Raw genomic sequence first — 14605 nt, forward strand, 5'->3', positions numbered from 1 at the left:
CTTTAAGAAAAGGAATACATATCATAAATGCACCCCAATATATAACATCACTGTCATAAAGGGAAAAACTGAGAAAGGGTTTCACTGTTGAGAAAATAATTTCAAGTGCTGTGCATTAAATTACTTCACTTAAGTCATGGTAGCACAACTGGCCATTAGGTGTCATTGTTGCTACTATGTTTAACATTCATTTCTATAATTTTTAAAGTAGTACCTATGAAAAGATGTATTACTGTATAAAACTATTTGCAGTGATTTTCATAGAAGGACTAATAGTAGTTCTGTATCAAAGGTAGAGATTTCTACATTTCAAGGGCCACATAATAATATAACTAAAAATAATTTTAAGTCCACCAGCATTTTTAATTTTCAAAACCTTCTTGGCTATGTGTTCAGTTAACATTAAAAATAACCCTTTCAGAAATCAAACATAAAGCAAGTCTGAGAATGAGAGGCAAACACAATTAGAGAAACCACACTTGGTAGTATTCCTTCATGATTCAAGCTGGTCCAATATAATCTCATTGGGGAAGAGGGAAAAGGGGAGAAATTTTAAGTGAGCCTGTGTCAACTGTATTACTCACCAATTGTTTGAATAATCGCGTTCTGGACAATCCTCTCATCGCTCTCCTTGGAGCTTATGCTTAAAGTGGTACTTTCTGATGAACTGCGCCTGTCACCCAGCTCAAAGTCAACGCTGATGCGCAGGTGCTTCAATAAGGTATTAAAAACCTCCAGAACTGTTGGGCCTGGAAACAACAAATAACAGTGATTGCACCTGTCAATGGGGAGATGTCTGAAGAAAATTAAAACTGGGCTTTTCAATCCATTTTCACAAGTAATGAGAGTAGGATGATGAAGAGAACCAAGTGAATTATAGTGTTTGAGGCATCACGACTAGAGAAAAACTTTTGAGGTGTGCCTACTACACTTTGATATTTTAGAAATTAACTTGGAATCAGGAAATACAGCCAGGTACATATGCATAATCCATTATGATCCACTACTGGGTCTGGCCAGGATGGAGGTAACCTGATTTTCCTTGTGCGTGCAGCTTTTGCTCCCCCCATCAAACTGTCTTTATCTTGATCCATGAAACTTCTCACTTTCTTTCTACATTATCCCTGTCCTGTGGGAAAGGAGAGTGCAAACAGCCCAGAGTCAACTCACCATGCAAGTTTCAGATACAAAACCCAAGTGGTTGCTGAAATTAAGCATTAATAATGGATTTAACTGCAGGTACTTGCTCCTGAACTTCAGTTATTTCAAGACATGCTACTAAAATCCAGTCCTATACATTGGATCAAATAATGAGCTCTTTTCATCATATGGTAAAAGATTTCACAAGTCTGTGCATGCAAGTGGGTCTCGTATAAAGAGGAAGGACACATTCAGGCTCAAGCTAATGAAGCAAAACAATAATATTTCTGCAGGCCACCAAAGAACATCAGGGAAAGAGCAACAGAGTGTACATCTCTTCATAACTACTCTTATTTCAAGGAACCATACTAATTTGAAATGACATATTTCACCTTATTTCAGCTTCTTCAGTGTCAATAAGGTAACATTTCTCAAAGATCATTCTACTCCTGCAATACTCAGGTCACAGCTGTATCAGAAAGCGACAGTGCTCTTAACATTTTGAGGTGACACACAGTTCTCTCAGACTTTATGATTTCTTTCCAAACAGGAATACCTGCCTTTCACAATTTTTTCACTCATTTTTTCAATGTGAAAGATTATATAAGAGTCAAATAGCTTGGAGCAACTGCAAACCAAGTAAGATTTCAAGCATTTATTGGCACAAAGGAAAAAAAAAATTATACACAAAACCTTCTCAAAATGTTTCCAATCAGTCTTAAAACCAAAGTGAAAATGAGCACTACCCTGCAAATTTATCCTTTGACCTGATGCCTTTAATTTAATGCATCTTACCTATTGATCCTTTAGCTGCTATTGCAACTGCTTCCAGAAGAACCTGAATAATGCCAGCACGAACTCGTGGTGAATCCCTTTTGCGGACATCAAGGTGTCCAAGGATTTCTTGTATTACATGATGGGAATATTGTGCCTAATAAGAAAAGAGACAGAAAATCTTCATTTGTGACTTTAACAAGAATAAGCTCATAAACCACTCAGCTATGGTCATGACCATGTTCCCATTTTGCAACATTTTCATTCAGAAATTTATCAATATTACAATTAATTCATGACTAAATATGGATTCAAAAAACTGTCATGACAGATGAAGGAATACAGGTTCATTCAGCCAGCCCAGTGTACAACATCTTAGAGTCTTAAAATATCCAGGAACATCTGCAAGCACAGAGGAAGCATGAAGTTGTCCTTCACTCAGCTAACTGCAGTTCAAAGAATTCAGCGCCATTGATGTAAATGGTGAGAAAACTCAGATTCCTCCCACAAACCTGGAATTTTATATTTTTATCTTCTGAGCATCTGTGTTTGATGCAATCAAAGAATAGTACCTCGACGTTTACAACAGACAATCATAGAGTCATAGAATGGCTTGAGTTGTGAGAGACCTTGAAAACCATCTCGTTCCAAGTCCCTTACCATGGGCAGGGACAACTTCTACTACATTGGGTTTCTCAAAGCCCCATCAAACCTGTTGCAGTGCCTCATTACTCTTATGGCAAAGAATTTCTTCCTAATATCCAGTCTCTACCTTCCCTCCTCCAGCTTAAGGCCACAATACAGGTTGTCCACTATTAAAAATCCTGAGCATAACAGTTGCATGTGAAGTTGGTTTCTTGGGTTGGAAAATCAGCACAGCTGTATTGGCATGGAGAAATAACCAACCTGAGAGATTTCTTTGTCAAGCACCATGTCACACCAGCATGGTTACCCTGCTCCTTGTTCTGGAGAAGGACCACCCCACTACCTTCTCTTGGGTCTTCTGGATTCTTTACCTACTGTCCACGTGCATGGTGAGATGAGCATTGAAACTTTTCTCATGTGCTTGAAACATGTATGCAAGTAAAAAAAAATCCAGAAAATCCTACCTGTATAGAATACATGATGATTTTAAAACAGGAAACAGCAAATTCATTAGGATCCCATAGTCTATGATGGTCTAAATGCCTGTAAGCAAAAATTAAGACATAATGAAATAATTACATTCTACAGATATAATAAATGGTATCTTAAGAATTTTCTCAAAATTCACCTCAAAGGGATTATTTACTGAGATAAAACTTCTATACCATGACTTAAGAACTAGGTGAGAAATTTAGAACTTCAGAAAAGCCCTTGTTTTTTAGTTTTAGGATATGATCATCGAACATTTGGATGAACAGAAATTCCTGTTCCAGGAATTTAAGGAATCTAGTTGTACTGAATATATATAGTTAAGAATATACTGTTTCCAGAGTGCTGTGACATAAGATGCTTATTTACATGAAAGGGATCTGCTGAAGGTTGTAACATCTTGAAGATATATACTTTACAGAGGATAAATAAGTTGTTTTAAATTACAAGCTGCAAAATGATTAGGGCTAAATGCTCCATCCAGAATAGAAACTCTGAGAAATATTTTTGTTTTTGTGGTTTCATAAATAAAATATATGGAAAACAAAAAAGAGTGGCTCTTCATATGTACATGTCTTTATGCTCTGAAGCATTTCAACATTTGCTGCAAGAAAGATCAAAAACAAAATCCCAATAAAAATGCGTCAGTTTCTCTTTAAATGGAATAGGAACCACAAATGAGAAAAAAATTATCAGTGTTTCAAACAAGTACAAAAAATTCTGCTTAAGCAGAAATGTTGAAAGCTATGAATAGGGCACAAAGACTTTTGCAAAAAAGAGATCTGTGTCCCTGAAAAAGCATTAAAAAATAACTGTGTTTTTTCAGTCTAGAAGATTGAAGAAAAGGTAACTTTGGATGCATTTAAATAGGTATGATTTAGGTTTTTAAAAAATCAAAACAAATCCACAAAAAAATTCGCCAGTGAACAGCAAATATGCCAAATCAACAAAAAGCTTTGTAACAGAAAATTAATTTACGTTTTGTTCCTAAACAGGTATCTCAGCTACAGAACCATTACTGTTCTTCCTTTTCTCAAAGAACTTATGAAACATATAAAGTTGCTTGAAACAACAAACTTGAAAGCTCTGGAGGTGAAAGAAGCCAGCACTGTGAACACAGGAGGACTGGCTGGATGCTGTAACTTACTCTGCTACAATCTGGAGATCTCAATTCCCTCACTGGGCAGCTGCTCCCAGCCCAGTCATCCACATACACAGGTCTCCTTCAAGGCTGATTAAACCAGATGACACAAAGCATCTCCTGTGCCCCAAATTATCTTGCACTCCATTGCAGAGATTTAAAAAAATTTCTGCCATTTTGACACATCACATACCTTTAACAGAAATCCCTACAGGAAAGAATGACAGGAATTTTAAAGGTATTTGCCTGCCAAGATAACAGCAGATTTGCATTACTAAATATCCATCTTGAGTACCTATTGGGAATAGCTGCTTTTCTAGTGCACAGGTGCCATCAAATGGAAAATCATACTCTCCACTATCTTCTCCTGATTGGAACTGATCCTTTAATCTTACAGGGCATGTGTTCTCTGTTATCCTTTACAGTTCCTATAAATCTGCCCCAAAGATCCATTCAGACAGATTATGGTCAACTGCATCCCATATCATGTTAACAAACAAAAAAAAATTCCTCTCTAAACAAGACATACAGTCCTATTTTGCCAGAAAGGCCAAGTATTAGCTGCTTCAGGTAGATGAATTGCTGGGAAGACAGCAGGGGGAAGATGACAGAATTGGTTAAAGCTTTGTGTAACAGCTCAGTGGGCAGCATACCGTGTATACTGGAATTTTCCTCCTAAGGACAACAGGATTAGATTCCTGTAGGTGATGTATTTTACTGATCGTAACAAGTGTATTCAATGTAGTTTTGTTTTTGCAAAAGACAGTAAAGGGTATTTTTAGTATGGTGCATTTATATCAGTTAAAATCAAGTCACATCTTAACTCCATTTTTTTTCCCAAATTACATTTCTTTCAATACAGAATATCTACAGAAGATTGAAAAACATTCTATTGCTGGATTAACAAATGCCAAACGTTTGGCATTTGTTAATTTGTTCAGCCTTCCATTGAGATCTGCTGCACATATGTAGCACAAGTGCACAATTAGGTCTCTCAATTTCAAAGGAACAGCAGAACCAATAATGCAAGTTTCTGGGGAGAGAGCCATTAACGATCCCCGAATTCTTTCTCAGTGCCACACATGCAAGTAAATCCTTAAAGTAATAATGATAAATTGGTACCCAGGATCAGAAAGCATAACTGAGTATGCAGGTATGGGAATATATAAAATATTCTGTTCATGCATCATGTTTGCTGAAAGAATACTGAACACCAGTCTGTTAATATTCCAAACCCCTCCACACATGATGTGATAACTAACAAGAATGGAAATGCAGTTGTTCCACTTCTGAAGTTTCACCAGATTTCTAGATCTCTGAATCGGTCTAATCTATTCACCATTGCAAATCCATGCTAAGTATGTCTCAATAGTTTCTGACTATTGACACAACACAAACAACTTTTTCATGTAAAATTAATGTAACGTTTTTTGACTTTCATTAAGCTATTAGTGGATTGGTCTGTAAGATTTTATTGTAAGTTATTATTTGAGAGTTTCTAGCTAGTGCATGTAGACATAACCATTGAGATTTTCTACCTAAGACAAGGAGAATTAATGTCAATCCAATCTTATACCAGGAGACTGACTTCAGATTTCTACTATCTTCATTATAATTAAACCCCTCAATCACCGAATAGACCCTGCCTCATGATGCAGGCAGCACTGCTCTCTTAGTTTTGCAAAGAAGTAGCAGCATGTTGCCTGATATTACAGTGTCACATAAACAAGCCTTCAGGTGAGGAACTGAACTTGCACCTTCATGTTAGCATTGTAATAAGAGGTCCTATCTATATTTTCAGAGTTTCTTTAAAAGCTGTGAAAGAGCTGAACATTGTTAGAAGAAACTGTTTTCTAATCAGAAGCTAAGTCAGGTTTTTCAATCCAGTAAAATGCAACAGACTATCTTAAACTTTCACTCTAACTGTTCTATCATTCACAAAGTGAAGCTGATTAGATAGAGTACTCCCTTTTTGTTTAGGAAAAACAGCTTGAAACTGCATTTTCTGCATCTCTTGTTCTTCAAAAATACAAAACCTTTACAGCAGTCATTTCTAAAAAGACACATTTGGCAATTTGTCCTCAAAGTGGAACACAAAAATGGTGACTACAAAGACTCTCTATTCATAGAGGAGATTAGCATTCAGAGTAACTGGTCATTATATACTCATTTCAGTGCATAAATGCAGCATGTGGCACATTGAGGTGCACACAGACCAACTGGCTCCTTACAGTCATAGCATGTAAGAAATGAAAATAGGCTGGAAATAAACTTTAGAGACATAGGCTTCAGATCAGCCACAGGAAAAGCAGCTATGACACCTTCTCAAATGCCAAACCAAGCACTACCTCTAGTCTGTGAAATCAGGAATTATTCATAGGAAACTTCCCTGATACTAAAATGATTCAAAAGGTTCAAACCACTGCAAATGATGATAAAGTTTTGAGATAAACCCACTAAAAGAATTGAGAAGTGGTCAGAAAGCAGATGCAGTATAGTACCAAGTAGTCCATCCAGACTGTGTAGTAATGAGGTGTTCACTGTGACCATAGGTATTCTAGAGGAATGCAAATTTTAAATCTAGGAAAGAATGAGTGTTTTTTAAATAAAACACTCAACTTTGCAACAGAAACTCCTCTCAGGCTGGTATAACAGATAGACACAGAAAGTAAGGGAATGGTACAGCTCTTTGTAGCCAATGTTTTTCAGGATAAACAAGGGGTTACAAACGTCTTCTGCCTTCAATACCAACCATATCTTTTTTTTTTTTTAACACTAGTAACTTGGCTATCAAAACAAGCTATCAAAATGGCTTTTGATAGCTTGAAGGTCTTTCAGTGTATAAATAAAACACTTAATCTTTGTGGGAAGAACTAGGCCATCTAAGAGAATGTATTCCAGTACCTGGGATGTACCTTGAAAAATCTACAAGAAGCCAGCAGGTCTCCTCATCACCAGGAAAAGCCAGGGTTTGAAAGTGGTATCATTGAGTGTTAATACAAGAGGTATAATTTGTGCTGTGTTTTTGTGCATAATGTGCATACTGTGTGCATATCTGCCACTCACTCCTAAATGAGTTGTTAAAGATATTCATCAAAGAATATCGAATTAGGTCCTGGAAGAAAATGGCAGGAAAACATAAACTGCAACTTTATGGGGCACAGTATTCCTTTGTGATACTTGTACTTTACTTGGTTTGTTTCTCCACTGATTGTAACACTCATCTATGGGACATTAATAGCCTGGATAAACTTTCACATTGGGAAAAAAAAGGCCAGCTGAAGGAACAACTCAGGTAAATTATTGTACTTCACTCGTAAAAATCAGTAAAACAGGAAATGCATTCCTCCATAACTGCCTTCAAATTTATAGACAGATGAGAGAGAAGAGAGATTAAAGAGGGGCAAATTTTTTTATGAAATGTGAATGGAAACCTTCGAGTTGAAAAGTAGGAAAAAATTTAATGTAACAGAATTGAGGATGAAATAAAGAAAACCTCTTAAGATCTTCCACAAATTTTCAACTTACGCAAAAACTGGTCTGACAGCATTATTCATATTTCCATAGGTTGCTCGTCCCAGTAGTTCCCTGAAACAATTCTCAGCCAGCACAGAAGGATTTTCTTCTTTCACTCCTACTGTAGGAGAGGATGGGGGGCCTATTCTGCTGAAATAAAAGACAAAATGCATTGATTATATTACTGACTAATATTCACCTTTTCTTTACTGTATCCACCCTTGGTATTAAAACATTCATGAGTCACAATCTTGAACTAGGCAAGAACTGCATTTCAAATATGCATCAAACTGGAATTCTGAATAACATATTTTATTCTCTTATAGTATGACCATAGATCATCATTTGTTCACTCAGTACTGACCACTGTATTAGTAAATATTTCTATGGCAAACACAAAAGCTGCTAATATTCAGTTAACTTGTTACCTACCACATTTTGACAAAACACTATGTATTGCTAATAATGAACAAAGGCTGTGAAACCACTAAAAAAATTTAGACAGAATCTTAGTAATATTGTTCAGATTAATGATCTCATTCACCTGCCCACTACTGAGTCCATACTGTGTGGGCGAGCATTAAATGAAACTCCAATACTTCTGCACAAACAGATGGCTTGTGAATTCAAAAAAATGTCAGAGTGAACTGATTAGAACATTATCACCTACACAATCACCTCTAAATAGACAGTGCAGAAGTTGGTCACCCTCCACCTGAGTCTTCCATGATTACTATGGACAGGGCACTGCTGAGCCCCTCCCTATGGGCAACCTGGTGAACACAGATTTCAGAAAGAAAGCAAACAGCTCCCCTTGAGGTACTTCCATTACTTACCAAGAGTCACTGGACCTACAAGTGGAAATCTTTTTTTTCCTCTCACAAAATACATTATAGGAATGTAAGTGAGGATTAATTCATTTACATTAACATTATGCATCTTTAATTTTAGACTGCAGAACCCAGTACACTAAACCCTTAAACATAATTTCAGTTCTGCAGTGCAAGCTTGTGTGTTAAATACATTTGAAAGTGTCAACTAAGAGCATTCAGTTTGCTTAAGCATCATAAACGCTTTAGAGCATTATAGAAAGTTGCAAATTGAAATATCAGTAGTCAAATAAACATGTTAACATCATAGTTGTAATATATCTTTTGGTGGCAAATGATTTTCTAGTGTTCCAATACTACTGAAATCTAAAATTGGCCATATGAAAATCCTGTTGCCTCTGGAAACATCAGTGTTTCAGGAGTTACCACAACAATGCTAGCTTGTCAGATTTTAGTAACAGAAGAGCCTCAGGAACCCTATTAGAAGGAGAAATAGTTTTACAAGTGCTGCATTATTAGAATTTTAAAAGGTATGACAATTTGTATGTAATCCACCATGAGTACCACAAAACTCCAGCTTGATCAACTGCTGTGCCACCCATCCTCCCTTTATTTCCTTCCCCTTGTACTGCCTGGACTCTGACCTAGGGAGATGGGCACCCTTCTCAGCCCTGAGAAGGTACAAGAGATGGTGTAGGACTGTCATTTCCATTGCTGTTTTGACACAGATTCCCTAAAATACAACAGCATTGCAAAGGTGGGTGTGTGAGGAGGAAAGACGAAAGCAGAAAGCACAGCACTCAGAGCTTAGCCTGTCTGAAAGAATTCCAGTTAAAATGAAGTAAAATAAGTCGTGTGTTAAGTGCTTGTATATACAACCTACAGAAGGTGACTTCTCAGCACTGCTTGGGAGTCTTTTTTAGATGAATCTTCCTAGTATAAAATGTTACTCTTTGACTGCATCAAAATGTCTAAAATTATCCTGTGTCATCTGTGGGAGTAACATTTTATTTGAACTTTAACAGCGCCTACCTCAAGGTATTTCTCAGTAAGCATTCCTTGGGATTACAGATAATAGACAATGGATATTGAATACTCTCTTTAGTTTTATAGGAAAGCATTGTACAGCCTCTTAAGTTTCTAGATTCAAATGAGTATCTCATACTCATTTTGTTTCACTGACTTGGCTTTTACAGAAATATCAGAAAACCTCTGAGAAATCCAATTGCAACAGTTAAGAAAAAAACAGCAGTATTCCTCTGCATCTAAACCTTTTGTACTACCACAAGAGGGCTGAAAACGTGCTTTACAATGAAATGGGCAAGGACAACTCCCTTTACTGCTCTACTGGCTTTTTTGTGGGTAATCTCTACCAGAGGTGGCAAGAAGGAACTGGAAGGAGGATGTGTTGAAGTACAGCAGTTTCCATAGCAAATACCTAATCACCGATTTAAACTAGTTCACCGCAACTCAGCAACTTAAGCATGAGACTTCTTAAATGTCACATAGCCAGGACTGGCCAAAGATATGACAGGACATGTAAGTAAGACTTAACCACCATTTTTGAGCAGAGTAGGTACAGGAATGTTTGCCTATGATTCACACACCCTGAGAAAGAAAGAAATTCTAATTTTCCTCTAAAACAGAATTTGTATGAATATTACAGATTTATCAGAAGGATTTGAAGTCAAGTTTACATTAAGTGCTAGTGTCCCTCTGCCAGAAATAAGGCTGGTAGGTTTAGCTCCACAGTTATGAAGAACATGTCACAAAGTAAGGGAATTACTGATTTCATACATCCCTCCCTATTTTGGAAATGCACATAAATAGATATACACATAGCATAATGTCTGATAGGCACGTAACTAGAATGTGCACTCAGATACATGAACAAATAATGACATCCACAAATACAATTATATTTTTAAAATGTTATTTAAATAGTAAATTATTGACTCCAGGAAGTGTCTCATCTTGTATGTACTCAAAAGAATCTTGAATTAAGCTGTGAAGTTCCATGAGCTAAAATTACATTGACTTCCAAGGTAAGTACCTACATGTACCTCAGCTTTAACTAAATATAGTTTTTCTTCTATGAATTTAAGCTGGGGGTATTTTCTCGAATTTCTGCTCTTTCTCAAATAATGCTTTGACTCCATCTGCCAGAACAATATGCTTCTTACTCCTACTCTTCAAGATATCTCTGTGCTCCACAAATATTAAGTCACACATAAAATAAAATGAGAAATTGTCTGTAACATCGTTTAAGACCAGCAGGTAACCATTTACGAACACTGTTTTCAGCTTTTCTGTCATATGCACATCATAAAAGGCCTCACTTAGAAAATAATTAGTATTTTTTTCATGTTCAATGTGCATTATAGGACAAGTTTCAAGCACAACAGTTTAGAAATTTAAGTTGCTTTTTGAAAGTTTTGTTTTTCTACCCCTACTATTGCCATGCTTCACAGAAGATAAAAATTATTCCTGCAGTTCATATAAACTGATCCACTTTAAGTGGTTAATCCAAATCCTACTTCAGTCAGTTTTTCCACCAGTAGTTAATTTACTGCTTCTATAAAAAAGAAAGTGTATGCCCGAGGGCACTATAAAGAGTACCAAAGGAAAGGGCCCAGCTGCAGTTAGAAGCCCTGTAAGAGTAAGCAAAGGCAAACCAGGCTCTCCTTGTTCAAACAGCAGCTTCAGAAACCTTTCTCTCTTACTCAGTTCACTCCTCAGATGTAAAATTCAAATGGATATTTCTACAAATATTGTGTGGGCCCTCAGTTATATACAGTAAATACATAAGGCATGGACAGACAGGCAACTACTGATTTTAGCTGTTTGGTCTGAACATTTGTTTTAGAGATGAGACAGGTACTGGCAGTCAGAAATAACACAACAAAAATAAAGCTAAGGAATTGAAAAATAAATGCCAAAACTCAAATGAAAAAAAGAGAAACTGACAGATCTAAAAAGCTGAGTGAAAGCATGAAAAGCTTGTTGTTATAGGAAGGCTGCTGAACCTCACAGAAGACAAGTTTTGAAGCAGCCAGAACTGGACATGAAATTAATATTTCATTTGCTTGCACTGCTGAAGTTTATTTTATGGAAATTTCCCAGTGCTACCAATAAACGGTTTTTACACCTACATAGTGTTTAAACAGGGACCAAAAAAAGGTGACTTTTCAATTACAAGGTCACTGGCATCTCCTCAACCTTAATTGTCACAGAGATCCGTTTGAATATCTTTTTGCAAATGTGGCAAGTAATATGCCTAGGAGTCACTGAAAGCAAAAAAGAGAAGGTGATCTACATATAAATAAAACTTTAATTCCTTACTCTAAGTACCATTTCAGCCAGAACAAGCAGTTCTTACTAATGGCTAAAGGAATTAAAACCTCAATTTCTAACAAATCTAAGTAGCAAAATCATTTGAGTCACCTAAAAGCCTTTGCTTACTCATCTCTGCATCTGATCCACTAAAACACAGAGTTACTATTTTTATCAAGTCAAAATATGGGTATATAATTTCTAGAATAACTTTTAGGCCAACAAATCTTGAACAAGTGAATAAACTTGGTTAAAAAGATTTTAAGACAAGAAACATTAAGAACCATTATGCAAACCTATACTATCAATTTCATGGAGCCTCAGCTAGTAAAGGTGAGTTGTTGCTTCCACTGAAAAGAAAAAGGATATCCATCATAAAAACTTAGCCCAGAGATTGCTTAAAAAAACCACGCCAGTGACAAGGAATACAATTACCTGTCAATATCTTCTATTTTCTGCATGTTGAACAGCAGTGATGGCACTATCTTGTCCATGTGCTGAGGTTCCCATATAGTTGCTCGAAGCTCATCATTAACTGCTTTTCGAACCACTCCCTGAATGCCCCTGATTCCAGCGATTCGGATCCTGAGGAAGGAAAGGAGGAGTTACTGAAGCCGAGAAACACAGCACCTCCCAGTAGGGCTCTGGGCAGCAGTAATTTAAGTACTGTGGAATTCTAGTAGGTTCTCACAAGCAGCAACTGGGAAAACTGGCCAATCATTAAGATTGCCCATGCTTTCTTTGAACTCCTTTAAAGCCAGTAAGGAAGCTGACAAAACAAACAACTGAACAGAAGATGGCCTGTAAGGATAAAGCTGACACTACTCAATGAAGACTCAAACTTTGTACATCACCTCTGACAAAAGTCCCCTGGATAAAACCCACCAACTCTACCCAGTCTACCACCCATCAGCTGAAACTTCGCAGAAGAAGAGATCTTCAAAGATTTCTGAAAGATTCACAAAATGGAAAGCAAAGGATAATTCTGTCTACTTAAGTCTAATGGACAAAAGGAACCACCACTTCATTCTAAAACCATTTGACTGAAATCAACTGAGCACTAGCCAACAACAATGAAACCATAAAAAAAAAAATACATAAGTTCAAGAAAGGACTTGGTCTAGCTGCTAGCTATTGCACTCATTTTATTAAACAAAAATAGCTTGCAGGAGAATCTGTTCAATGACATGAATAGCAAAATACTATTTTTTGAAGTGATAATAGCGAATTATCCATTATAATAAATAGTAGAAAGAGAATTTACTTCCTGAAAACAAGCAGAAGCTAGTACAGCTATCAAATGAAATAAGTACAAGCCTCACTAAAATTTTTAATTATGTCACTTAAAATCCACCCCTCATTTTTTAAATCTTGATTCAGGTATGGACAACACTTAACAAGCCCTTGCTCAGTCAAATTCGCTAAATGAAAACATTTCTAAGATGAACTACAGAGGTAACCAATAATAACCAAGTAATTATTTTTGTTTGGATTTAAATTTGTAAATACCTAAATTTGTAGCTGCTTATATCTTAGCTTGTTCTGAACAAGGTTTTGTGCATTCAAGATGAACATGATTTCATTCTAGATCTTTTGAGATAGTTTCAATAGGATTACACACAAAGCAGGAGAGAAGAGGGATGCACAAACAAGGAGAAAAACTGCTGCTGGGAAGGACACATCCTTAAGGGGGGAGCCACAGGAAAACAAACTGTGGCACTAACATAAGAATGGCAAAAATAGAATTCCCATTCATGGAGGCTCATGAGTTTGACACACATGAGGATACTTCAGACATTTAAGAAATCACTGTTTTAATGAGTAATTCTCAAAGAACAGACTTAATATATGCTTTTGCTTTTCATATAAGTAGCCTCGTTACTATCTCAATTAAGTTATGAACTCGTGCATTTACAGTAATAAGTGGTGCCTTTCTGGAGAAATTCCACACAATCTAATATGCATTATTAAAGTAAAATTATACCTAAATATCCTAGGAGTTCTAGCTAGTTAAGATTTGCAATATTCAGTGCTACTCAAAAAGTCAGACTGTCATTTTCTTCATATGGAATGAAGTAGTCCAATAAATACCCTAATAAAAGCTGTATTACGGACAGTATTAATATATCAGTTTTCAGTAATTCCTGCAGAATGACACTTACTCATTTTGTATTTCTGGATCAGGGTCACAGGAATGACACATGGCACTGAACCGGGACACAAAGAAGTCGTAGCGTCTGTGATATGAAGGTGTGTCTTCTTCAATGTTGGCAAATTTGACAAACTGGAAAAATGAAATACATTTTAAAATGTTGTTAATACCAATTTCCTAAAATAGAATAATGAGTAATAAACTTAAGCTTAATTTAACAAGTAACATGAAGTAACTGCACTTGACAACACTTTAGAATTTCAGAGAAGAAAAATCTGAATAGAAGGGTTTTCTTTCTAAAGTCTTCCCACAAGAACTTCATTTAGATAGCTATGGAAGCGTGACACTGTATGAAATGCAACATAGTATGCACTGTGGAAACATCTAACATTTCAACAGTGAGTCATCAACTGACAGAATCATTTAGGTAGGGAAAGACCCCTAGGATCATCAGGTCCAACCATTTCCCTAACACTGTCAAGTCCACCACGAAACCTTGTTTTACATAACTCCAGGGATGGTGACTCAGCCACTTCCTCAGGCAGCCTGTTCCAATGGTGGTAAGTCCTTCAGAGAAGAAATTTT

General features: G+C 36.5%; 1 protein-coding gene across 7 annotated transcripts in view; it reads right to left on the bottom strand.

Moving 5' to 3' along the window:
• The window catches only part of EFR3A (EFR3 homolog A), a 76499-nt gene that overhangs the window by 27593 nt on the left and 34301 nt on the right, over window positions 1-14605 (bottom strand). For 6 of the 7 annotated variants that reach the window (XM_068180968.1, XM_068180960.1, XM_068180977.1 and 3 more), the window contains 6 exons: window positions 14031-14152; window positions 12304-12453; window positions 7718-7855; window positions 3024-3102; window positions 1936-2071; window positions 585-749 (listed from right to left, as the gene is read on the bottom strand). In XM_068180968.1, the coding sequence (XP_068037069.1) occupies window positions 585-749; window positions 1936-2071; window positions 3024-3102; window positions 7718-7855; window positions 12304-12453; window positions 14031-14152 (790 nt within the window). The remainder of the gene's footprint in view (window positions 1-584; window positions 750-1935; window positions 2072-3023; window positions 3103-7717; window positions 7856-12303; window positions 12454-14030; window positions 14153-14605) is intronic. The other variant, XM_068180927.1, reaches the window with a different exon arrangement.

The sequence above is a fragment of the Anomalospiza imberbis genome, chromosome 1 (assembly GCF_031753505.1).
Source record: "Anomalospiza imberbis isolate Cuckoo-Finch-1a 21T00152 chromosome 1, ASM3175350v1, whole genome shotgun sequence".
Taxonomy (NCBI): Eukaryota; Metazoa; Chordata; class Aves; order Passeriformes; family Viduidae; genus Anomalospiza; species Anomalospiza imberbis.